At 39.6% G+C, this 27,436-nt stretch overlaps 1 protein-coding gene across 5 annotated transcripts in view; it reads left to right on the plus strand.

Annotated features, from left to right (window-relative positions):
* Positions 1–22,833, plus strand: part of CADPS2 (calcium dependent secretion activator 2) — a 292,353-nt gene extending 269,520 nt beyond the window's left edge. For all 5 annotated transcript variants that reach the window (XM_068996437.1, XM_068996444.1, XM_068996463.1 and 2 more), the window contains 2 exons: positions 17,919–18,023; positions 21,879–22,833. In XM_068996437.1, coding sequence (XP_068852538.1) covers positions 17,919–18,023; positions 21,879–22,049 — 276 coding nt within the window. In that variant the 3' untranslated portion in view covers positions 22,050–22,833. The remainder of the gene's footprint in view (positions 1–17,918; positions 18,024–21,878) is intronic.
* Positions 22,834–27,436: the final 4,603 nt, after the last annotated feature.

The raw sequence follows: 27,436 nt of genomic DNA on the forward strand, positions 1-27,436 counted from the left end.
TCACTGCCTGCTTGTGTGCAGAAAGAGTATACAGATGCCAGGTACATCTGTGGGTTAGACTGGTCCTTCTGTGGAATGACTTTTATAATTTTGTTGTATGGATTTCCAGTTTAAGACTTCTATTTCTTAAAGTTGACTTTATAACCATTTATTAAATTTTCAAACTCATTTTCAAAATTCTAATCTGATTTCTGCAAGTTCAGAGTAATCTTCATCCTCAAGGTGCATGCAGTAATTTCCCTCAGTTTTGATAATAACTTCTGCAGCCTTCTTCCATTCATTCCTTTGCCCTGATTCCTCATCTTTTTGTTAGAAATGATCACATTTCAGTTCACTCAAGTTCTGACCACTAATTTATGTCTAGTATGTCCTTTCCTTAATTGCCTGAAGGAGAAGCTGTAGGCAGCTGAAATAGTACCTTCTGTATAAATTTAAAACCCTACACATGTAAAATATATGTAAAATAAAAGTTATTTAATGATAAGCTTGGATCAGTTTACGTGACAATTATCTCAGTCACAATTATATAGGAATTTGAACATGGAAAGAAGTCATCTCTAGCACTGTGAAATGGAATTTATTACAAAACTAATTCTGGAACGGAATATAGACTTTGAAATGTATTTATATGTGTCATCTCCTAAGTATTTTAGAAAGCTTTGCTTGCAGTTTCATTTAATTATGCAAGTTACAGCAAATGTTTTCATAACAGCAATTCACAGCCTTTACTGTGACACTACAGTTGTGGCAGTCACAGAATGTCCCATAACATAGACTCTCAGCCATGGTATGTCATGTCAGTGTTTGTTGTTTGTTAGACTGGGTGGTCAAAATAAGACTTAACTCTCAGATTTTATATTTCCAGACACTCCCAGGCATCTTTACAAAAAAAAAAAAAAAGTATCATCTGTTTTAATAAGCTAAGTGCTAATATGTGTGAAAAGAATGATTTTATAAAAGCTTTGATGCCCTGCAGGGGTAGAAAAATTATCATCCATCCAGCTGGCACCTTCACAAAGTACTAAAACCATATTAGCAACTTCTGCTTCAGTTTGCTTTTGCAGTGAATCTGCAAGCATATGTTTCATTTTCAAGTTTCTATTTTTTTGTTTTTCTTTGGGGTTATTTTTGCTTATGTTGTCATTTTCTGCATGTTAATAAAATTATCTGCCTAAGGCCAAGTCTAACTCTCACTGGAGAGACCACGTTGACTTTTTTGATGTAGTGGGATGGGTCTGAGTCTCAGACTGTGTCCACAGGGTGCACTGGCCAGGGCCTGGGCCCAGGCGTGAGAACTGTCAAGGGATCCTGCACACCACTGAGTCACCAGCACAGTTCCTGGAATGGTTTTGGCTTACCACTAACACAAGGACAGGGCTTCAGCAGGGCTGGGTTAATGTGGGTTAAGGACCTCTTCCGAATTTCATTTCAGCAATTAAGCTTTTCAGCACAAGAAGGCATCTCCTGTATGGATGCAAGTTCTGATACAGCACTTTCCTTTGAGTTTGCAAACCCATTTTTGTCCCCTTTTACTCAGTAGTATACATTGTATGCTGCCATGACCAGTGCTTGTATCTGTAAGAAAACTAAAAAGAGGTACGTGATTTGTATTTTGTGTATCAAATATCTATTTGTGTCTTTATTTTTCTTTCTGCATGGTGGTATCACAATTCTATGTAACATCACAGTGGGAGATATAACTGACTGGACAGATGCAGATAAGAGCATTAACAAGTAAGGAGGCTCATAGGATGCAGAAATTTAAAACAAAGTCATCTCTCTCTGTTAATTCACCTTTCCTGACATTAATTCAGATTTAGAACATTATGACTGAGCAATATTTTGCACATGATTTTTGGAAGGGTTTTTTTAAATTATTGCTTTAAGAAAACCTATGTACTCTTTTTATAAATTCAAATCTATCAAGTTATATTTCAATAGAAATAATAAAATATATTCACATTTTTATGCAAATATACTTGAAGCCATTGGACTGGCTAGAGTTGTAGATCACAGTTTATTTCCTCTTAAAACACACTCAATTAGTATCAGCTAAGTAATCATCAGCCAAGTGAAAGATGAAAAGTACACTTTCCTGTGCTTCAGCCAGGGAAAAACCTCATCCAGAATAACAAAAAACCTGACTGTTCTGTGTGCTAGAGGTCTTAATTACTAACATAGACAGGATCAGGCCTCAGACACTATTTTAATCCCCCAGAAATGCATAATTGCAAGCTATTTTTGCACAGATTTCACTGACTTCATCCAGGGCTGCTAGATGCCAGCAACTGTCAACAGTGACCAAGCAAACAGCATGTATATCACACGAAGTTTTGTACAAAACAAAGATCATTTAAATTCAAGAATAGCATTGATACAAGTACAAATGCCTGCCAGTGAGTCACTATATGTTAAGGCTAGGAGTTGTACAATTTTTGTTCTACCTGAGAAGTCTCAAAGTGGAGAGAAGACAAAAAAATAAGTGGTGTTTTATATGGTGCTTGGTAAGCCTGGAAAAGCAGTGCCATGCTATACAAAATACAAAAATAAGGAGAATGGAATTTAAACTTGTGGTATGAATCCTTAAATATGAAAGAGGTTCAAATCTCCAGTGACTTTGAAAAAAAGACTGGGCTGGTAGTTTCTTCTGCAACACTTTTAAACCATTAAAGTCTTGTGCTTCAGTCCATCTTATGATCATGCAGCAGAACCAAGGTGAATTTTTTTTTCCTTCATTTCCTCTGAAAAACTCAGCTTCTTGATACATTTCATTACTACCTCCTCCATAAGGGCTATAGACAGCAGGCACAGCAATATGTCCAGGTGCTCCTGGTAGCATTGATCTCTCCCAGGTCAGTGTGCCACCTTCTTGTTCTCAAAAGTGGTCACCAGGTCTGAAGTCACAAAGATTTTTCACTTGGTCAGTTTATCAGAGACATGGGAATTTTTGCCTTCCTTTGCAGTATCAGACATGGTCTTCTTCCTAAAATCAGCTGGGAATTTTGCTTGTCAAATTCCTTCTGTCACAGGGACTCAGGACATTTATCTCCTACTCTCATGCAGTTACAGCTTATGGTTGAGGCAGGGCGATGGAGAGAAGTGTTTGTTTTTAACATCACATTTCTTAAAGAGCACTTGGAATTTTTGTAGTCTGTTGCACATGATTAAGCTCTGCAATAGCTCTGGGTTAATGTTTTAGAAACAGTATATTACTTGAATTTTATTTTTTTGTAAATAATTTTAAAAATACTTGTTTTCAGAAAAGACTAAATCAAGTTGGTCAATGAAAAAATTAAATATTTAGAATATAATTACACAAACCTAGACTAAATAGAAATTATTACTAAGTATTATTAATGCCTCTCTTATTTATAATCTGTTTCATGGATGATGCAAGAGCATCTGTGTAGTCTGTCAAAAAACAGTGCTGTATATCGATCAAAAAATTATTATATTTTAAAAATATCCAACTATGGAATTCCCATGTGATCTGGTTCTACCTTCTCAAAATCAATAGGTGTTTTACCATTAACTTTGATAAATGCAGTGCTGTGTCCATAAACATGCCAGGTTATTCCCATTGACTAGACTTAGATTCATGTTTCTACTAGAATTTTTAAGAGGGGACTAGTAAATCTTGAACTTCTGAGAATTTTAATATACATTGGACTTGTACATTAAAAACTATTTCCTTTAAACAAAATTGGATTTTGTTGACAAACCTCTTTGAAAAGCATTTTTTTAATTTCACAGAGAGCTCTGTTAAAACATTGATGCAATACTTACTTTCTGTAGTAATGTGTAGTTCCTGAGTGCCACCTGGGTAGATTCTCACTTTCTTGTACCTGTGAATTGCACATGAAGTATGGATATTCCTGTTTGAACACAGAAAAAAATCATTCCGGACATTTTTGCTTCAGATTCCTTCTTGGTGTATTTGCCCTTGAGAGCACTATATAACAGGTTATATTTGTGTCTGTTGTGGAAAACTTACGGTGTAAACAGATGCATGATTCCAGTTTTATTAAGACTATATATGCAATGAAATCTTTATGCAATAAGTGATTGCTGCTCTGAGAAATAAAGATTGGGTTCAGAGACCAGCTTTAATGCATCAGTGTTCAGCCATTGGTACAACTGAAAGGGTTTCCAATTTTTTTAGGATTTAATTTCTGGGAAAGCTCTTCCGAAGTGTACCATAAACACATAAAATAGTCAGAGTGCACATCTTGAAAAAGTCAGGACTGGCAAAGAGGTGCCCTTAGTTATCTTGTACAAGATGGCACCTGTGAGGAGATACTGGCTTTGGCCCTGGTTGCCCATCTCCTCTTGTGGTTTGATGCAGTATTCCTGTTGACTTTGGAGGGACTGCCCATGTGGGAGGACTTCCTGGAGGCTGTGGCCTCATGCATGGTAACAATTCAACAAGCTGTGTAAGAGATGTAAATGGCAGGGAACTAATACAACTGTCTTTGGAGTGCAGAAAGACTGAATGTCTTTATGAGCAGTTTAAAAGCTTAAGCACTCCAGATTTACATAGCTGGTTTTGGCCTTTGTATTTCAAAGGTTCAGATGTAATGTGATATTCTTTTTCTGTTGAAAAACTGCTTGTATTTTGTCTGGAATGTTTATTAAATGCTAGTGGTGTTCCCATATTCCAACCATTATTTTTATTTTCCATTAGTAGCAGGGATGGACAATTCAAATTCAATGATGTACTTGAGATAATTTGAGGTCTTAATTATTCTTCAAAGATTATTGTGTCATGTACTCTGCTCTATGGCTAAAGGGAGATATGAAGTACTAATTAGACTAATTTCTGTTTGCCATCATATCTACAAGCATATATTTAGTAAATGCTTTATTCAGTTGCCTAATTTCTATAGGTTTTCTGACCTCTTACCAAAAAAAAAAGTGTTTAAAAATGTGCAAATCATGGTGTTACACAGCCAAGAGGAACACTTAATTTAAATTGAGTTTTCAGTAGTACCAACTCCTTGTGCTGTTTATGTCTACTTCAAAAGCACCATTTTTGTAGTATTTAGTATTCAACAATGTTTTTCTAGAAAACTTCAATTGTGATTTTTTTTTCCTTATTCTCAAATTACTTCCTGTCACGCTAATTTTAATAAGTAATCTTCACTTTTGTTGTTATGTAATTATTTGCAAGTGTGTGATTTGATAAAAGGTCTACTTGGTTAAAGGCCACATTTGAATCAAAAGCTGTGTTTGTATTAACCTCTCAGAAACGTGAGAGGACCGTGCCTAATTACTTAAAAAAATACTAAAAAAAATGGATTGTAGCTTGTTGATCTTCTTATTTCTTTTGATAACTCAGAGTAATCTTCAAGAAATATGTGGGCTTCTTTCTCAGATTCTTGAAATTTGATCACAGTGCAAAATTGTCCTTTGGCGCAAACCCAGAAATACACATCTTTGCATGATGCACCTGGACATATGTGGCAGGTCTGGTAGAATCAGCTAATTAACAACACAGGCTTAAACAGGCACCTCATCTGGCAGTGTAGTTAGTTGCCTGATGGTGCTCAGCAGGATTTGGTAGTGCTTTTTATTTTTCTATCCTAATGGTCTGCTGCCCACCTAATTTTGCCTTATTGTCAGCCACTACTTACTGCAGCTTGAGGCCCTCCCAGGAGGCTAAATTATTATCAAAGGATTAGGGAGATGTAGCCTTGCAGCTCTGACATTTCTGATTACTTGTCTATGCCAGAACAGTAATTAGCTGTGACTAATTAAGAAAAATGTTCCTGCCATAGAAAACCATTTAAAAGAACTGAGAAGTAGAAAAGCAATTGAAAAGCTGAGCAGTGCTCAGATTTGCCGATGCTCTTTAGATTTTCACCAAAGTCTTAACTCATCTTTAATTACGTCTCTTATTTTATAGGGAAAATAGAAAGCTCGTGATACGAGAACCACTCTGCAGTCATCTCATGATCTAACAGAATTTTTTGTAATTTTGAAACAGTTGTTTCTTTTTTGGTAAAAGAATTTTAAAGAAGACTGTAGACAATGTCACTGAAAAAGTGAATTATATTGACGTTCAAATATAGGAAACTCTTCTGCAAGATGGAAGCAACATCTTGCAAATTCACTGTTCAAAGTCTTTTTAAAGTTCACTAAATTGTTCCTGATGTTTTCAAATAGACTTGCCTCATTTTTCAAGGTAACAATCTCTATAAAAGAAAAATAGTTCATTTGAAATCTGAAAAATGTAACCTCTATCAGATTTCATATAGTGTAGAAGTTTTCTTTGATTTTTTTTTTTCTGGATTATGCTGAGAGAAAGAGTGCCCACTCTTGGAGGGTGCTGATTATGCTGCTATAACTGCAGCAAAGCTCACTACTGTTGAAATCAATAGGACCACAACACACTTAAAGTAAAGCATGTGCTTAAGAGTTCGTTGCTTCAGGATCAGAATATCCAGCACTTTGTAGGGTATTTTATACTGTAGCTGATAGTGTTTTCTCTAGAGAAACACAATGGCATAACACAATGACTGTATTTTATATGGTTTTGATATGATACGCTTTCACATCTTCATTTTTTGTGCCGTTTTTAGTTCTTGAATTTCCATTTTGTTGTTGTTGTGTTTGGTGCACACAACCCAGAAAGATATAAAAATTATTTTCTCAAGACATTAAATATCTCATAGTCCAGTGTGCATTTAATATTCATGGAATGGATGTCTGACACCTTTTACACACCAATTCAGTCATGTTACTTAAATTTTTCCTGCAAGGGAGTAAGAAACTATGAAATAGATATTCTGATACCTTGCTAAATGCACTGTCTGGGTATAAAAGGGAAATAGAAGATTATTTTTAGGGCACTAAAACCCATAGCCTGATACTCAGAATTCCTTACCCTGTCCTGCTCCCTAATTTCCCTGGCTTGTGTGAGAAGCTCACTTTTTGGAAAGAAAATAAAGAACAATATATAAATTTCTCTTAAAAAGAAATTTTAAATGAGTGTTACGAGTCACAAGAGGAAAAATGGGGAGGAAAAAAAAGCCCAAACTTAATATTTTAAAGCCTATCTGATTTTTTTTTCCCTGAGGGAATTTTTTCAATCAAATAGAACTACAAGGGGGTTTTGCATGTTTGTTTGGGGAGGGGCTATAATATTGAGAGCTTCCAGTACAATTCCCTCATATGCATTTCTGGTATATACTATTCATTCATTTATTAACTTAGTTAAATGCATCTATCCATCACTCACAATATCCATTCACTAAAAACAATAACAATTCTATCTAATGAAAGAGAACTCCTTCCAACATCCAGGCACAATTTAGTCCTTTAACCTTTTTATCCTGCTAGGCATAAAGTAGCAGCATCTCATTCCAGGCACTGCACTTTTTCTTCTTATCTAGATGGCTTGAAATGTGTCCAGCAACTTAATAGAATCAATTGAGCGTGGACAACTATAAAAATATAAAATAGCACTGAAACTTTAGATGAGTCTGTCAGTAAGTGTTAACTGTGGCTGCAGCTTTCACATTCTACACAGTCAAGAGAAATCAATAAGGATTGTACCATTTATATTGTCTTACCTAATGTTTGTTCACCATGAAGTGCCAGGCACAAGCACCATCTAGGGAATATTGATTTCTTGATGTACTGTAATTCACACACATATAAACAGCAGGAGGACCTTGTGGCTTCTCAAACCTTACTTGCAGGTTTGATGTTTATGCTTGTATTTCATTTGGGTCAAGCTTAGTTGAAAAAGGAAAATAAAACTCTGCCCAAGTGTTCACAAATAGACACACAACCATATTGTTGATCATATTACAAGAAAAATAGTGCCAGAAACCATAAGAATAATCTAGTTTTACTAAAATGAGTCAGGCATAACAGAAAAAGGTTGCTATGCTGCGAATCAGAATAGGTAAGGATGCTGCAGAGTGCTCTGACACAGATTTGTCAGTGGAAAGAGCTTCTTCACATATTTGATCATGGGAAACTGAAGCTTTAGCACTGATTTAAATTTGCAGAAGTATTGAACTATATAGAGATGATTTCCTTTAAACAATTTTCAGGTGTTTCACTGTATATTTTCTTATTTCACATTGCATTGACTTTCTTTTGCATTATAGTGCACTCAAAGAGCAAGGAAAAAAAGTAAAAATAATGCACAGAAAATTCATCTCAAAAACCCCAACACAGCTGTAAATCTACATAGCTGAAAGAGTGTTCACAGGCAACAGGGTCAGGGATGGAAAGGAGCAAACCAGGCACCTGCCCAGTGCAAGGACATTTTGTCCAAAGAGAAAGGGGAGGAGAGAAGCAAGAGGGAGGCAGGAGGCTGGACCTCTGCTGCACATTAGGGCAACTCAGTGTAGTGCCCAATCGATGTGGTGTAAGAGAGGAGTAGCTCCAGCAGTGTGCATATCCCTGTCAGATTCACAGCTACATCCAGCCCCAGCACATGGCACTGCAGTAACATAAAGAGTAAATGGATGAGTCAGGACTGATGAGGTGCAAAGAAATGAGCTGCCTGTAAATATTCACTCAGAATGTTTAAATACTGTAAAATATGTACTTGGACTCACTCCACAGGGAGCAGGGAGTCTAAGCAGAAAATTCTAGGACAAAAACTACTAATATGAGTGTAAAAGCTACAGCACAGATGCTGACCCAATTTCAGCCTATCTCCCTTTTGGTACTGAGATGAAGAATATTCTTACTTTACGGGAGGGATGCAGCTAACAGGAGGTCTCCTCCTGTGGTCCCTTTGATGATATCTCACTCCAGGGAGTGAGAACTCCCTAGGGAGTTCTGGATGAGTGGGAAAAAGCAGAGATGGGTGTCTGGATTACATACTTTACAGGCAGGGTGAGCCCAGACCTTTAACCTTACTGAGGGCCACAAAGATGATACAAGACAGGCTGGGAGAGCTGGGGTTGTTCAGTCTGGAGAAGAGAAGGCTCTAGGGCGACCTTAGAGCAGCCTTCCAGTACCGTTAGGGGGCTTATAAAAGGGAGGGAGAGGGACTTTTTATTTGGATATGTAGCAACACGACATGGGACAATGGTTTTAAGCTCAGAGAGTGCAGGTTTAGATTAGATGTTAGAAAGAAAGTACTTACTCAGAGGGTGGTGAGGCACTGGAACAAGTTGCCTGGAAGAGGCTGGAGATGCCACATCCCCGAAAGTGTTGAAGGTCGGGTTGGATGGGACCTTGAGCAACCTGATCTGGTGGGTGGCATGCCTGCCCATGGTAGGAAGATTGGAACTGGATGATATTTAATGTCACTTCCAGCTCAAACCATTCAATGATTCTTAACGTTAGATGTGCACTTAGGAAGACTGCTTAGCATTTGTACAGCTAAGTACATTTGTAGGGCTTTTAGCACTAGAGCCTGATAGCAAGGGGCAAGTGTTACAATGAGTAACAACTTGGTCATTTTGTATCATGTTAATTTGTATATTTTGAGGATCCAAGCTGGCTTTCATTTCAGGGTCACTCAAGTGATGTTCCCTGTTCTGTGCCTTGGAGGATGCTTGTGGATATACCCAAATTGCAACACAACACACAGTGTAGCAAGACTGACACTGTTTGCTCCACAGAATTTTAGCACCGGAATAACCTGTGGAAGTTTTGTTCACGGATGCAGTGCATATGCAGAGTGGAGCAGAGAAACTGTTTGTACTGTTAGTCTCTCGCAGTCATGAGCATCGTGTTAGTACCTACTGTTTAAAATCAGAACAATAACATTACATATGTCCAGATATGGAAGGAAGTTACGTCTGTCTAATTTTGCAAACTTCCAGTTTCCCAGCTTATCTGCCATATGTGAAGAAGCCAGAAAAAAAATGAAGGTCACAAACATTATACAGTAGCATAAATATTGTGAATTGGTGTTTAACAACCAATATGTAATTCAGGGGAAGATGAGTACAGTATATTTTGCATTAAAAGTGTATATTTATTTGTAAATTGGCAGCAGTTCCATAGCAACTATCCATCTTCTAATTAGAAGGCAAAAATACAAAGAAAATAACTTTCCTTCTAAAAGATAAGTTTTTCATATGTTACATGCTCTTTGTTATTTCAGAACTATATCCTTTTTGATCAGGAATTTCAAAGATGCTTAATATGCTTTTAAATGAGCCATGGTTTTTCATTTCTTCTCCTTATTGATTTATGAAAACTAATTTTGTTTCCTTGTATCACCAAAATATCCCATCCAATAACTGTTCACTTGTTTGTCATCTTAAGTCTTTCTGAACAACATTTTTCTGCCAAGGTTTGGGTTCCTTTTTCTGTTGAGCTCCTTTCCCTTTTCTCCTGATTGCTTTGGGAGTGGCAGTGGGAATCCTTCATTCAAATAGGCAGAAAAGAGACTGACTAGAGACTAAAGTATTTCTTCTTAAGAAAAAGAAAATGTTTTCTGAGCTTCCTGGAAGGCTGGAGTAATAGCACAAAAAAAAAAGGAAAGGCAGAAGAAAGTCAAAGGAAGCATCCTCCTGGAAGAAAGAAAAATTTTCTTCCTTGGCCAAGAAGAGTGCATGAGGCAAGTTCTTAAATCTGCTATAATGATTTAAAAAAAACCCAAAACCTTGGGGGCTGGAGTGTAGAGAGGGTAGGAAAAAATAAAAAAAAAGGCAGGGGGGATGTACCCAAACAGAGTTTGTCATTTCAGATTACTAAACTAAAGAAATCTTGGTCCTGATCCCTGTATCAGAAGAAGTATGAGTGTTGAAGCAGAAGGTGGTGTCTGATTCCTTTCTCACCTCTCCTTTCCTGATACCTGTAATTTAGGCTATCAACATTTTTGCACATTCCTAAGACAAAGTTCAAAACTTGGCTTAGTGTTCCAGGCCCAGAGGAGGAAGAAAAACACGGAAGCTGGATGAAAGCCTGAGATGTTTCCAGGAAGATGCCTAGATAAATGGTGCCAAGCATTAGGATTGTAAGACACTGGTGAGGTGAAAGAGGAATGTGTCAGAGGCTCTGTGCAAAGTAGGAGCTTGTGAGGCAAACCAGGAGCATTACAGCAGAAGTAAGCAACGCAGCAATGGGAGGACTTCTGGACAAGTCCTTGAATGAAAATGTAGGAAGGGACTGTAGCAAAATGGGGAATAGAGTTTTTGCATTTGACCCAATATTGATTTAGTCATTTGCATTTTCCAGATCAAAGGCTTTAAAATATCTGATTTTTTTTATATAGAGAAAAAGATTCATTTGTTTGTCCTGCCTGCTAGTCCCATGGTTTCAACAAAGCCAACTCCGTGGGTTTTCCACTCATGCTAGTTTAATCTTAATTTCTTTCAATTTATCTTAAATGAAAGTTCCTAGGGGAAAAAATGGTGCAAAAGGAATAAATGTGGTGGCATCATGATGACCCCCACAAACCAATAGTGTTCTCCTTTGTGGACATCTGCTTTCAAGCAAAAGTAAGCTTCCCAAGCTTTCCAGGTCTGATATCTGCCTACTAAAGGATTTACATTATTACTGGATAGATGCTGAAGTATACTAAAGGACAGTTTCAGCTTTAATAGTTGTATTGATTGTATTTTTATGTTTTAAATAACAGTAAAAGTAAGATATCCTGTGGAAATATACATGTAGTGAATGCACATGTGAAGCAGTGCTTGATCAGTGCCCATTAAAAGGAGTTGCAGTTCTGTCTCAGCACAGTTACGTGTCAGCTCTTTCCCCAATAGTCCCTTTGCTATAAAATTTATGCCACATAATTCTTTTTCTCCAGTCATAGCTGTGCATTGAATCAAAAGGTGGAGAAATTTTTCACGTTTCAGAGAAATAATACAAACTTCTTTGATGTCTTAAACAGGAAGACTGGTCTCACAAAAAAAAAAAAAAAAAGAGCCAGCAACATTAGGGTAGCTGTAAGAATAACCAGGCTACAAGTGTACTTGAAAATTCTGTTGTATCTGGAGATGATAAAATTTTTATTTCTGCAGTCAGAGGCCAGCTAACTGACCATATCTGCCAGCTGTCTCTTACTGGCACTACTGCAGAAGAACATCTCAGTACCATAGAAATCTCTGTTGATTGAGAGCAATAAAGATAAAACTCACAGACACACCAAAAAAAAAAAAAAAGAAAATCACCTTTGCATGGACTTCTCATGAAGGCAAAATTCTGGATTTTGGTGAGAATGTTTTTCCAGGGCTGGCACTGTAAACTTGGGTTCTCAGAGAGTGAAACCTAGCTCAGCATTTTATGTTGTAGCACTGTGACGCCAGGTATGATGAGAAACCACATCCTTGTGGGGCTGGATAACATGTTGCAGAATGGCAGTGGCTGTCATGGGAAGCCATGTGGAGCTGATAGCGGGATGGGAAAGCTCTGACATAAAAGCGTTCTCTTCTCTCAGGTTTCCCAGCTTCTGTTCTTTAATTTTCCTGGTCACTGACAGAGTTTTTCACTGGAAATGTGACTGGAAGTGCCTCACAGACTGGTGCACATCTATGACCAGTGCAATCCAGAAAAGAAAAGACACTGAGGAGATAATTAGTTCCTCCCAGGGAATTGGTGGGAGGGCAGTACCTCACTAGTCAGACTTCTGTCTCCCTCCATTAGAAGAAATTGATATTTTAAACAGTTCATAAATTGTGCATGTCAGGAATCAGAATTGAGAGGCTGGAAAGAGAGAACAAACAAAATATCTACATTTTGATACACTGAATTTTCTGTCTACCTGCACTTACTTCATTCTTCAAAGGTTTCTCAGGCTTTCTTAATCAAAAGACTACCTAAGCCTGAGGGGAAAGCACAAATGCCTTTTGCAAAGTTGCTTCCTTGTTGCTTTATAGGTTTTTCAGAAATGAAAAATATTTAGTTGCAAGCTAGATATTTTGAATATTAATTACATGTTCTTACTTCATTTCCTGTTTTGGTATTCCTGTGTATACATACCTTCTGATGTATTATGGTGGCCCACAGGCTGGAAAATCCTTCCCCAAGTTGGAAGGGGAAGAGACAGGTGGCGGGGGGGGGTGATTTGTGATTTCAGAGTTGCCAAGACTTTACAGCTTTCAGAAGAACATGAACTCATCATTGCTCAGGTAAAAATTCTCATTTAAGTGGATGATATCTGTAACTAAACTTGGAAATACATCTATACCTTCTAAACCTCAGAGTATTTTCAAAAGCCTTACAAATTACATTTGTGTCCCTCACTAACACTCAACAGAGGAAGTCAGTATGACTATTCATATTTTGCAGAAAGGGTAATAAATTATGAAACTTAAATCAGGACCTTTTTTCAGCTTTTGCTCTTTGTGTTTTTAAGGAATAACTTTTTTATTTTTTCACCATTTAACATTTTTTTTAATGTCCTGAAAGTTCCTTGATATGCTACTGATGCTTTCTATCATAAACTTGAAGCAATATAATAGCACTGTCCTTTAATAAAAACTAGGCAATTTTGTCCTTAAATTTTAACATGCTCATGTTATGTCTTATTCAACTCATTGTTATTTTCTCATTTTAGCTTGTGCTGCATTTGGTGTACAATGTCTTCAGTGAGAAGTACACTTTTTGTTACTGTTTCTGGTAGGGCAACTAAAGCCAAAGGAAGTACAAACATCCAGTTGTTGTCTGAGTGACTAAATTCCTGATCAATATTGCGATAAAGGCTTCTGCAGGAACATAAAATGCAGTTCCTAGTAAAGCTGTTCCCCCTGCCATACTCAGCAGAGAAAGCATTATGACGATGCCCATTTATCAAGAGCAGTCAAGGTATAGAAACTCAACGGGGTCTTGTGTCTTAGGCGTTAGGGATACCAGCCCTAGAAGGACTAAACCATTGTGTATTGCTATGTATTGAGCCTCCTTCCAGGTGGCAAACAGCTGCACCTTTTTATAAAACTTCTAAAATAAATTTGAAGTGCTTGCTTTCAGCCGATAAGTGTTATATTTAATTGAACCGTTCTGCAAATGTTATAGCTCAGGCACCCAGAAAGATGGTGAATATTTCATATATTTGTTTTGTATTTCCACCGATCAGCAGAATAATGAAATTCCTTAACTACTTCTCTTTAACTTGCCTGAAGAAAGCACGGTATGTTGCTAAATCGCTTTTCACTAGCCCTGCCGAGAAACAACTTTAATCCTTGTTAGAAAATTGCAGAGTCTGGGCCTGACAAAGAGCTCATGCCTGGCGCATTGTGAGCGCTGGGAGCGGGGCGAGGGGAGCCCTTTACAGCTGCGTGCCTCCAGCCCGCCTGAGCTGGACTATTTAGGCGAGGAGGTTTGTCAATTCCTCCTGACAATGGAACGAGTTTTTCAGTGCCTGTAGCTGCGCCGAGCCCCGTTGGGGATCAATGCTGGCCATTCAAGCTGCACCCTCTTTCATTGCTTTGGTTTGTTAATTTAAGACTAAAGGTCTGCTGAGGGGGTTTAGGGTGTTTAAGAAAGCTGATGAACTGTTTAAGAAATCTGATGAACTGAGAGCGTTTATAGCCCTGGTGTGGCAACTATTGGCACTGAGGGAGCTGTGTCCTTGTTGACCCTCTTGTTATTAAAAATGCACAAGTGCTGCGCTTCTCAATATTTCAACACTCTTTCATTGTCAATACCACCTTCTGAGCCCTTCAGCTTGTTGCTTGCTCTAAAGATCTTCTTAGATTGGGTTTGAAAACTTCACCTTAAACACTAGATTAGACTGATGTTCTGTTTTCCGTGCTCCTGTTGATTTGTTGAACCTTCCCAGGGCTGGAAAGCAAGTAGCAGCTTGATGGGGAGACGGGCTGCTAATATGATTTACCAGTGTACAGTCATGCACAATAAGTGTGAATAAATACAAGGGTCTCACAGAGTCAACCCTAGCCTTTCCTTTTCTCTTATTTTTTACTTTGAAAGAGGTATCTCAGGAAAATGAAGTGAGTAATGCATGCCCTTACAGGAGCTGGATGGGCTATGAATGAGGAGAGAGGAGGAAATAGCGAGGCAAACATTTTTGTTAAAGTGGTTGGCTGCTGTTATTTGCTGATTTGGAAAAAATACATAAGCACTTACTGCTTTACTCTTGCATAGAGAACAGCAAAGAGTGTGGCAGTAGTACCATATAATGAACATCTGCAAGAGATGCATTGTCCTTTCACTGCTGTTGTTACCAATGGGAAAATTACTTTTTCTTAAAACCAGTTAGAAGCAACTGGTTGTTGTTTTTGTTGTTGTTTTAACTGGATAATCTCAGGACAATTATCTAATCACTCAAGTTTTGGGGTTTGCAATAGATTCCCATCAGCCACAGTAGATCCATCCCTGCCTCTGTAACATGCTCATGGTTGTCAAAACGTGGCCTTGGATTCTCTGACAGGAATTTGCAATGCTGTCTTTTTTAACAGACTCCAGAAAGAAGTTATAGGGAAATATTTTTTTCTTGATATGAAGTCTTGCAGATTTATGTTTGTACAGCTTCAGCCTATACTAAGTCCTCAAAACTAGTGGATATAAGACCAGTCCTGAACAAAAATCCTACCCACAAGTACCTCTGGGAGGATTCTAAAAATATACTGGATGTGATTTTTATTAAAAATACCGTGACAATTAAAAATAAAAATGCATTTTTTCTAATAAAATAGCAGTTATATTTTTTCTGAACAAGGTATGTTGACAGAAGAGCAAGTACTCTATATCATTTCACAATCACCAAATTAACCATATGTACTGAAGGTTTAATGCATCAAAGCTAGTCAGGAAAACGTATTGGTTTCATTCATAAAGTTGAATAGAAAATTAATTTCCTCCAATGTCTTAGCTTTGTTTTCAGTGCATGTAAGAATATCACAGGTATGCAGGGAGAGTCAAAGTTTTACTGCGTCCATCCTAAGTTACTTGGCTGGGCTTTAAAACACATTTTGCCAGAAAACTGGAACAGTCTATTGTCAGTAATCTGTCACTGTTCAGTATTGTTGCATAGGAAAATCAGTCTCAGAATTTTCAATCCTGTCTGTAGTTTGTTCATCTGAGCAAGTTTGAGCCTGTTCTGCTTTCTACTTGGTACAGAAAGATACATCATGGATGCATTACTGGATTTCTCTTATGGAAGAATATCCGTTTTCAAACAGTAGAGTCTGAGTGATAATACAGTTTTTTGGCTTATCTTATTGCATTTGGGTAGAATGTTTGATGTAGGAATTTTTATGTTTATTTAGATCAATAGAGTTCCCCAATTAATAAGCACAATCATATTTTATTTTCTAGACATCTGTATACATACAAAACCTGTCATACAGTTTACAGCTACCACTTAGTAACAACTCTGTCACATTAAAAATATTTTGCAGGTACTTACAAAGGAAATCAATATCAGCATGAATGTTTTGGATTAAATAATGTAAATAGGATAAGAATGTCATTCAGTGATTTAAAAAACAGTATTTTATGGATATCCACTCAGTCCCACATTTTAGTGAATAAATTAAACTACTTTTACCAAATATGTAGCTATCTGCCTTTTTCGTGGTGCGTTTTTTTCACTTCTGCAAAATAGTAAATTAATAGGAGAAACTCTAAAAAGGTAAAAGTAATTTATTTCCAGTGATTTATAATTAAAATGCAATTTAACACATTCAAAAAAAATAAACAGAAGAATTATTATATTAATATCTAATTTCAAACATCTTAAAACTGATAGTTAGAATGTAATGAGATGGTTACCTGTAAGGAAAAGGTATTTGTAGTTATTTACTGTATGTCTTTCAAGCTTTTTACAGAGACTTTACATTTTGATGGAAGAATTCTTTCTTCTGTTACATCCAGTAGCAAGTAATTTGTCTTCATATTTTCAGTATATATTTTATTTTATTTGTTAATGTGGAGGTGGCTAATGAGATGTTAGATACTTTCTTTGAATTACTTTCACAAAATATACCTTGCCTAACATGCTGCATTTTAAAATACACACATGATTTCCTCTCTTTGCATATCGCTGTATTTTGCGAAGACACAGGAAATTTTATTAGAAAAGAATTTAAGCCTCTTTCCTGTGGGAAAAGAGACTAGAAACAGAGGTATGACACAAACTCTGTTAATCTCTCACTGTTAAAATTAAAAAAAGAAATCCCTTCCTTTTTACAGTCTGACTAAATGACATCTGGTTGTGATTTTACAGGAGGGGGAAGAAAAATGCTACAACTATATTTAGTAAAATCTCTTCTAATCCAGTTAATTTGAAAGAACTATTACAGTAGCTATTTGGAACTGAGCATTTTTTTACAGTAACATAGACACCAACAGCAGAGGGCTTATTCTTAACCCATCCATTTGTGAAGTGTTGAGTGAAAACATACCCCTGCCTAAGACATAAAAAGGAAATAAGGTAGGCTGTCATTATAATTAGTAAATAATGTAAATCAAAACCTTAATATGATTATTTTGGGAAGGGTGGAGTGGTGTTTTGATCTTACTTAAATACAGTTTCCATGGATTTCTGCTTTTTTTTTTCTTAATGATGAAGTCAGTAAAAAAAAAATAAAAAAGACAAATTCCTTATTCTCTGATACTGTTTTCCTGTTTGGATTGAAAAATCTAGTCATTGTAAATTCTCTCTCAAGATACCCTACCTGTTTTTATCCTTGCTGTTTTAGCTGTCAATTCTCTCCTGTAATTGTATCTTTAATATCCATTCTCACTGACAGATAACAAAGTGCATAACACTATTTTGCTTGAACATGTTGTAACTGAAAGATAAAATGGCAGGTGCTAATTCATGTAAAGAATGGTCTAGGTCAAGTTATTTGATTTCCTACTGACCCATGCAATTCTCGTAACAGGAAATTATATCATTGTTGACTTCAAGTGCTGATCTGTGATCATTTCAAAGTGTTTCATTCCCTCTCATTACCAAATCTGTTAAATGAATACTGCAGTGTTATTTGGTGGTGTTTGTTGTTGGTTTTTTTTATCCTTCTTTTCAGCAATGGTATAGCAACTCCATGAAAGTCATATGTATGTGGTTGGCTGATAGATTAGACGTTCAGCTTCACATCTACCAGCTGAAGACTCTCATCAAGATAGTGAAGGTAAATAAAATGTGTTTGCATTAGACTGCATAGTAAAGAGAGAAAAGTAATAAAGTAATAACATGGATGATCACTCCAAAAGTTAGAAAATGTGGAATAAATTTGTAAACTTATGTAGTTTTATGTTGGGATTTTTTTTCCCACAGTTGTAGCAAATTCCAGAAGTAAAATAGCTTAATAAAACTTTCCGTGTTAATTATATGTGCACTATTATTTGTCATAAATTCTGGACTCGGGGACAATTAAAATCATTCCAAGAAATTTTACAGCTAGCTGTACAGCATTGTTGTATGATTATTCTTAGTAAATTATTGTCTGTCTTGTTACTGATTTTTTGGTTTACCAAAAATTTTAATTTTTGTTTACTGAATAATTTCAATAGTGTTCCTTCTCCATTTTACCCCTTCTCCTAAAAAAAAGGAACTTTTCTTTTTTATGCATATGTAATTACTAGGTTTAATTGAAAATGGTATTCAGTTTATTAGATAACATTTTCTAGTCTTTCATACTCAGGGATAAGTATGAACAGAAATACCAATCCCTCCAGTTCAGTCCTCAGTCATTTACATTGCCCAATGTCAAATGCTTCTGAGCAAAGTGTAATATGCCTTGAAATAGGCAATTATGGGTTAACCTTCCATAAAAGAAAGTTTCCTCCTAGCTCCCTTTCAGATCTTAGTTGATACCCTTAGGCAAGAGACAGAAAACCAATTCAGATTTTTTTTCTTTTAATTCTGTTCTTGTTTAACTTTGGACATTCTTGTTATCTGTACAAATGTGGAGTAAGAGACACCTGTTGTCAGTGGTGACTTGGGTTTTTTCAAAATATTTTCTCATGAAGTTCATGCAAGACTGTAAAGTCAGAAGCATTTTAACTTGTGGTCACCAGAATTGCAACTGCAACTTTCAGGATTCACTAGCCAAAAAGGAACAGAACAGAGAGAAATGCAAGAAAACAGTCAATAACAATGGCATCATGACTCCCTGAAACACCCAAGCTTAGCTTTGCTCTTTTTGACCTTAACTGCTTTCTCTGGAAGCAGGATTTGGCTCTTCACTAGGTTGTGGGTCCAAACAGCAAAAGCAGTTTGCTATTCCTTGTTGAAATTAATGGCTCTTGTGAAAGGTTTAAAGCTATTCTCAAGTGAATCATAGAATGATAAAATGGTTTGGGTTGGAAGGGACCTGAAAGATCATATAGTTCCAACCCCTCTGCCATGGACAGGGACACCTCTCACTAGACCAGGCTGCTCAGAACTCCATCCAGCCTGGCCTTGAAGACTTCCAGGGATGGAGTATCCACGACTTACCTGGGCAACCTGTTCCAGTGCCTCACCATCCTCACAGTAAAGACTTCTAGGAATATCTAATCTAATCATACTCTCAGTTTGAATCCATTCCCTCTTGTTCTATCACTACATGCCCTTGTAAAAAGTCCCTTTCCAAGGTAGTTGTCATCCTCTGAGGAAAAAGATAGGTGTTAGGGGGTCTAAAACCAGTGCCCCATGAGATCTAAGAATGGGCAGACTAAGTTGTACAAGAGAAATATCATCAGGCAGATTAAAGGAAGCTCTTATAAAACTGAATTTCAGGTGAATGAGCAGCACTGCCAATCCACCTTCCCTCTGCCACCTGGCACACTGGTTAGCCTTGTTCAAAAGCAGGAGGCTCCTGCTGGAGGTGGAAATACTGCTTCTGGCAGTGGCCTTTCTGTGCCCATATACCTGATTTGCTATGCTCAACTGTGTTATTCCATGGCACCTTCTGTGGATATTAAAGAGTGAAGAAGATTACGTCAATCATGTTGGTTCTGGAAAACAGAACATTGTGCAGGCTTTGGTTTTGGTGGGTGAAGAAGATAGAACCAGTAAAATAGGAACTCAGCAGACAGGAGGCTGCTGGGAAATACAAAACAATGGTTCAAAGTAGAGTATCATAAGAAACTTTTCCTGCTGCAGCCAAGCTGGGGAGAGACATGTGGGGAGGCACAGTTCCTCCAAACTAGAGTGAATGAAGGCACTTTTCTGTTTGCTTTAGGAAAAAGAAAAAAAAAAAAAAAAAAGGAAAAAAATCTAGGAAGCTGTATTGTTCCTGTCACTGCTTGAAAATATTTAAAGAAAAAATACAAAATAAAATAAATTTTAAAAATTAAAAATAAGTAAATAAATAAACCCCAAACCCAAATAAGTAGGAAGTCATTTTTGAAGGACACAGGATGAGTAAGAGAAATATCATTCTTTCAGATTTGGATGCAACAAGAGTAGTGGCATTATTAAGAAAGACTAGAAGAAGAAAGATTGTTCCCTTTAGTCTCTTTAAAGGCTTATGATGGCATAAGGGTTTCATTAGATATCTGAGACACGTGCAGAGGGATGTGACTAAAGAAGGGTCAAGGACCAAGAAAGTTAGGGAGAAATGAAAAATTAAGCTTGGAAGTGAACATTATTATCCTGCAAAACTATGTCAAGAGAAGAGCAATGTCTGAACCCCAGAGTGCTGGTCTGAGAATGGGAAGAATACAATGTAAAACTGAAGGAAATTGCTGTAGGACCCATTAACAGCATCAAAGCAAATTGAATGCACAGTGTTACAAAAAGGGAATGCAATGGTGACACTTGAAAAAGACCAGGCGGGGTACTCGCAGGAGTGCGTGAGCAAAACATAAGCTGCATCCATTGACTCTGACGTTGACCTGTGAAAGTCAAATAAATCTCAGTTGCAGTGATTCAAGCAAGGTTTAAATAATCATCATAGTGGCAGAAAAAAAACCTCCCAACTGAATGTTACCCATTTTAAGAGTGGTCTTTTGCAGTTCTCTGAAATATTGAGTGAAACAAGATCAAACCTTTTCTTTCTCTAAGGGTTGTACATAGTCTTCTCCTCAGGCAGAGGAATGGGCCTGATAGCCCTTAATTATCTTCCATTTTCTTTTCCCCATATTCTCCTCCAAAACATTCAGAATTTGTAGTGATAGTGTACATAAAATAAGAAACTACCTAGATCAACTTGTCCTTTTTAAGCCTTTAAGGGTAACATCAGGAAAGATTATTTCAAATGTGTTACAGCTTAAAAATAAAGTATGCAGGTGATTTTTCCATGTGCTTACTTGAACATAGCATTGATGAATAAAACAATAGCACTCAAAATTCTTACATGATGGAAAATCAACAAAGAAAGTGGTATCTGCTGGTTCATAGCAAGGATGAATACAAGGGAAACAAAATCTTCTGAAGTGAAAAAAAAAAGTAGATGCAAATCAAAATGACTTAGAATGTAAGTCAAAATTATTTACATTCTAAGTCACAGAGACTTGGAATGTAAATCAACTAAGTAGTCACCTGAGAAATTATGACACTATAGTATAGATCATAATCTATATTCATTCATAGAGTATATATTATAATATGGTATAATCATTATTTTTCCATATTTGGCATATAAATGTAAAGATAAAGTTGAAGATAAATAAAATTCCCCTATGAGGAAAAGGTCCGGCATTTACATTTTCTGTGAAATGACAGAACTGGACTACCTGTAGTCAAATTCACATTTCAATAGGTATTTAGAGAAATTCTCAGCTGGTTTCTTATTGAATAAATGTAACAAATGGAAGTTACTGAGAAATCAGCAGTTAGTGTAAGCTGTAGCACAAAAGACAATCTCTTAATAGAATGACCAGCAAATTAGAATCTCTAGAGTTTGTAGAAAACTCATGCAGCCCAAAAACTAAGACCGCAAAATCCTTATCAAAGCGGTAAGTCCCTAACCTGCAGGAGGACTAAAGCTGGCCGCTGCCATGCTAGCAGTACTCAGACTTGCTGGAGTCCAATTCAGGATGTTTTACTTTTGCCACAGAAAACCTACCGAGACTTCAGGTTGCAAGGAGTTCTGGAGGGGACGCTGAACAGCAAAACCTACGACACCGTGCACAGCCGTCTGACCGTGGAGGAAGCCACAGTCTCAGTCACTGATGCAGGAGGACTTCAGGGCATTACAATGAAAGACAGTGATGAGGAGGAAGGATGATTTTATTTCACAAAGCATTCAGAGATGAGGGGTGATGGTCTGAGGGTGGGGTTTATCTTTGCCTTGGGGTTTTTTGGAAACTTGTCCTTGTTAATGCATTTATAGTTTTGCCTTATGATATCGGTGCAGAAATATAATTTGCTCCATTAAAAAAGAAAGTAAGATTATCAGAGGAAAAGTGCCAAGGACTTTTTGAGAATAATGGTTGTAGCATATTTTTATGTATAGCTTTGCTTAGGGCTGCAAGAACACTGGCATGAAGTTTTGAGTTTCACTTGTGATTATGTTTCTTTCCCTTTTGTTTGCTACCATTCGTTCTTGTATCTCCATCTGATATTGATGTCCTGTGCAGAAACAAGATGTGTGTCTCACTTAAAATACAACTATACAGGAAACCATTCTTGGAATGAGTCAATGCCCTAGGTAAAAAAATAGTGTATTTTCAGGATTACAATTTGTTTACCTTTTTTGTGCTTAATTTTACATTACTATGTGACGTGCATTAAAAATTTTAATCTTGGTTCTTTGTATATTGAGGTTGGTATGTAAGTACAAAGAACTTCAAGGACAGTCAAACACAAACTGCTTAGGAGTGTTATGTCTATTCATTTTGCAAGTTTGAAGATATCTCATCCTGTTGGATGTCAGTAAGCTTGCCATCTATGTTTGTATTTCTGTGAAAATTTTCAGGCAATAAGAACACATTTTGTCGTGGCCATTTACGTATCTACCCAAGTTTGTATAGAATTCTACAATTAAAAGATGTTTTCAATATTTCAAACAATTTGAACCATTGTATGATTCCTCATGAGAATGAGTTTTTTGAAAGATTATTTCATTTATATAGTGATTTATAGCAAATATATTTCTTTTATAGAGCAGCTATATATAGCAAACAAGTATCCAAGGACACAATGCCTTGATAAATGAAAAAAGCAAACAAAAACCTCTCAATAGCAGATGAACAGACAGGGCCCACTGCTTGTTTTTTGATGCCCTCAGTATGAACTGGAAAGAATTCAAATTTTCATCAGTCAAAACTCACACAGCTTACAAAAAGTACAGCAGCTTTTTTTTTTTTTTTTGGTGGGAGCATGACTGATTCCTCAGTTTGTGTACACAAAATCAGAACACAGATGACACCCAAAGAAGTTATATAGGTTGCTGAGGTCCTTATTGAGCCATAGCATTACACCTGAGGGGCTTTACTGAGGGACTGGTGAGAGTTTGCAAGGGTGATGTGGGGTTTCCCTGCAAGAACAGTCTGTAGGACTTCAGGGGTCTATTGCAAGTATTCAGGGCTGCAGGAACCGAGAATGAGAGCTGCAGGGAAAGTGGCTTTCGGCACACTTGGAAGCTCAGCCAAGCAGGGAAGGGCAAGTTACACTTCTCCTAGGTGTATAGGGAGAAATCCCTAAGTGGTAATTTTTTGCTGTGGCAAACCAACCTAATCATCACATGAGCTGAGGTGAATTCAGCTAAAAGGAAGAACTGGGAGCTGGTAAGGAAGACCATTCTGCTCAGCTTTTCATCACCATCTCTGCTGGGCTGGAGCCCCAGCAGTATTTTCCCCTATTACCAGGCTCCTAGATGGGTTTGCTGATTTAGGTTTTCATAGCAGTAAAAGAGTTGCATATTTCCTTTCCTGTCATTTATCCTAGTTGTGCTGGTGTGTGGAAGCTGACAAAGGGCCATTTGGGACTCTGGCTGAGACCCAGACTTGGTAAGGGATAACCTGTCTGGGCAGGAGCTGCAGCCTCAGCCCCAGTCTGGCTGTGGCAGACAGCAGGGTGCAGAGGAAGCCAGGCTGTCCAATGTAACACCCATCTCCCAAACCCAACGTGGCAGAGAGATCAGTGTCAGTCAGGCACAGAGGGAGCTGTGTCTCTGCAAAAGTCTCCCTCTCTGCTTCCCCTCTCCCCATCTTTACATTCCTGAGACCCTGCAGAGGTGCCTGTGGAGAAGCCAGGTGTAAAGAGGTGAAGGCAGGTATCACTGCAGTGGCCCTGCAGTGCTTGCCAAGGCCTCCTAGTGCAGGGTTGTGCCAGGTCTGTGCAGGGCTTTCACTAGAAAGCATTAGATTTTTAAAGTTCCAAGGTGACACAAGAGTAGGAAGCAATATCAAAATTGAACACTATCCCTAGCAAGCCACTAACATCATAGGGAGCTGGAGTGGGACCTGGAAACACCAGGACAGAAGTGCCTGTCACCAGCACAGCCTAGGAGATAAGTGATGGGTCTATTTCCTTCAACAGAGAGTGACCTGGCATTAGCCTCCCTGCCCAGCCCTGCGGGATACAGTGATTTGCACTCACCTCCTCTTTGGGCTTTTCCTCTGTCCCAAGCTGCCCCCATGCCAAGAAGGATTTCCTGATTAGGCAAACGACTCTCCCTTATCAGTTTGGACAATTACAGAGTAGATTGTAGTAATTTCACCTGTTAGGTCCTCGGGAGATTATAGGCCATCATGGTCCTGATGGGCCACACCTGGGACACCCACCCACAGCTTTTGTCCAGGGACTCAACCTCAGCTCTGTCCAGGGCTGCCAGCCTCTGCCCCAGTGATGGGAGAGGAGTGCTGGATTGTCACCTCACTACAGCCCCACCTGTGCTTGTTTATGAGCACTCTTTGTCCAGAACCTGACCCAAAGATTGACTTCAGACCCTTGTGACCATCACAAACATGTTAGTGATCTGATCTCGGGGTTGCCACCGCCTCTTCCCCTGCCTTGCTCCCTGGGAGGGTGTGGTGGGACTGACCCTGACTGGTGGGGCCTTGTCCAGGCAGATGGGGGGAGACCCTCTCAGCTCCTTTTGCCTTAGGGAGCAGTTAACCCTGTCTACATCCTGACATATTTTTTAAAAATTAAGAAAAAACCCACCTGAACAAGGCTATGACTTTTTGTGGCTTGAAGTGGGCCTGAGTTACTCAAATTTCACAAAGCATTATACACGTACACCCCTCGTCAAGCATTTTGCTATACGGTTTCTTCTGCATGCAGTACTTGCAAGAAATATTAGTCAGTAAGATGGAGCTGAGTAAGGAAATGCTAAAAACAAACAAAAATCCAAAAGAAAGATGATGATAATAAAGAAACAGTAAAAAACAAAACAAAAAACCCCAAACAAACGAAAAACCAACCAAACAAAAAAACCCCAAAGGACACTGATGATATAAGCATGAAGAAGTTACAAGATGTTTGGGAAAGATAAATTAACTCAGACACTAAGCCTGGGATAAGTTATTGTTGAAGACACAGCACAGCAGACATCGGTGGAAGACAGGTACAGAAAAGACAGTGCTTCAAAGGTCCTTCAGTTTCTTTCGAATTCAAGGATATTTTTAGTATCTAGATTTGTGAAACCGTGAACCAACGTGAAGCTTGAGAAGGCCAGTGAGTGACCTGCGTGACAGCTCCCGGCGTTAGGCACCGTCGGCTCCTGCAGCCAGGGCAGTGCCCTGGGAGGGCGCAGGGGCCGCCTCTACATCTTAGGTGTTTAAGTGGAGCTGTGTGCCCGTCCCGAGCGGACGGCATCGCCGCTCGCTGAACGCCTTTGTGCGAGGCAGCCAGCGGCGCGCCCGCCGCGCTCTCCCGGGGCTGCGGGGGTCTCCGGGGGCACAGCTACTCTTCCTTGAGCAGGCACGGAGTGCAGGGAGCCCTCAGGAAGGGGGCAGGAGCGGTCTCGTTTAATTCATTCCCCCTAAGTCTTAATGGCATAAAAGAGGCTTTAGAAGCCGAACCAGAAGAAGCCGCGACCAGGTGCGTGCCCCGCGCTGCGAGCGATGCTCGCAGGTGTCCCGCCGACGGGCAAAGGGTGCCTGGGGCCAAGAGCCCGCTCCTCCTGCCTGTCGCTTAGCCCGGACAAGGAGGTGATAGGCAAGGCAAGGCAGCGGCTGGGGGAACCACCGCGACGGCAGGGCGACTTTGGGGCACTGAGCCTCTCACCTCCAGGCAAGCAAAGCCTCCGCCCCGGCCAGCTCAGGCTGCGCCCTTTCAGCTCGCACCGGCGGGTCCCGCCGCCGAGACTGGTGCTTGTAGAGCCGCCCCTCCCTTTAATCCCGACCGGGAGCGGAGGGCGGGCAGCCCCCGGCGCAGGAACCGGCGCAGCTTTGGAGGAATAGCCAGACATAGAGGGCGAGTGGCTCCCGGGACACCGGTGCTCATCGAAGGCGCCCAGCGGAGCGACCTCCCTCCCTCCGTGCTCCTGTGGACACGGCACCCACACAACGCTTCCTGGGCTCCCGGGGGAATCTCGGGTCAGGTGCCGGATGTTTCCAAGTTTTTGGGAAACTCCTCCTGGGACACAGCAGACTCCCGGGGCAGAGGCCGGGGGGGGGCGGGTACCAGTGTCAACTTCGGAATGGGCATCAAGTGCGGCTCCACGAGGGACACGGCGATGAGTGCGGCGGGCTGGGGAGGGAGTATAAGGCTGTGAGGATGGTTCCTGCACAGAGAGTGCCCTTAGGCACCTACCGAAGAGGGTTCAATCAGGTGTTTGACTGCCAGCAAAGGAGCACGGAGCAGACGGCGGAAGCCGCGCGGCAGCGGCGGGGCAGCCGTGGGGGGACCGGGACTTCTTCTGTGCGAAACGGACGGAACCCGGGACGCCCGTGAGACCCGCAGAGACACCACGGCCGGCCTCCCTCCGGCACGGGCGCTGGTTGTTTTAACAGAGACTGGGGGAAGAAAACGCAGCTAAACAAACAAACAAACATGAAAAATCAATCACACACACAGAAAAAGTTTATGGTTTTTGCCTTAGCAGGTGTATTGTGGTGTCATGCCCCCCCTTCTCTTCCTCCCCGCTCCGTTCCGAGTTGCTCAGTTGTCCCCTGTGTCTGTGCCCGGGTAGGGGCTCCGAGCGAGCAGCCGAGAAGGTGGGGAACCCTCCCCGGGCTCCATCCAGCAGCGGCTGCGACAGGGCACGACTCCTACTTTCGTTCTTATTTTCACGTTTCTCACTTGGCTTCTCCCCTTCTCTCAGCAGCGGCACATCGAAACAGGTCCCACCGTAAACGAGCAGGGTTTTGTCCCGCTCCGTGTCCGGCGGACACCTTCCTGTCGCCATGACGAGCTCGGCGCACCCCGGTGCCGGGAAAACAGCACACAGGCGCCCACACAGCGACCAGCTCTTTGCTTTGCTCCAGGTTACTTCCCAATACACTGACAGAAAACGGAAACAAAAAATAAGTTAATTGCTCCTGATCCTATTCAGGAATCTTAAAAATAAATAGCTTCCCCCAGCCAAAGAGCGCGAGGCGTTCATTTAGCAGTAACGGGGCTAAACATTTGTTGAACTGGGAAAGGAACAAATGAGAAAGTGTCATTCATGGCTCCAGCTGCCGCTGGCCTCTCCCAGCCACTTCCACCAAGGGCCCTTTGGAG

The sequence above is a fragment of the Aphelocoma coerulescens genome, chromosome 1A (assembly GCF_041296385.1).
Source record: "Aphelocoma coerulescens isolate FSJ_1873_10779 chromosome 1A, UR_Acoe_1.0, whole genome shotgun sequence".
Classification (NCBI taxonomy): Eukaryota; Metazoa; Chordata; class Aves; order Passeriformes; family Corvidae; genus Aphelocoma; species Aphelocoma coerulescens.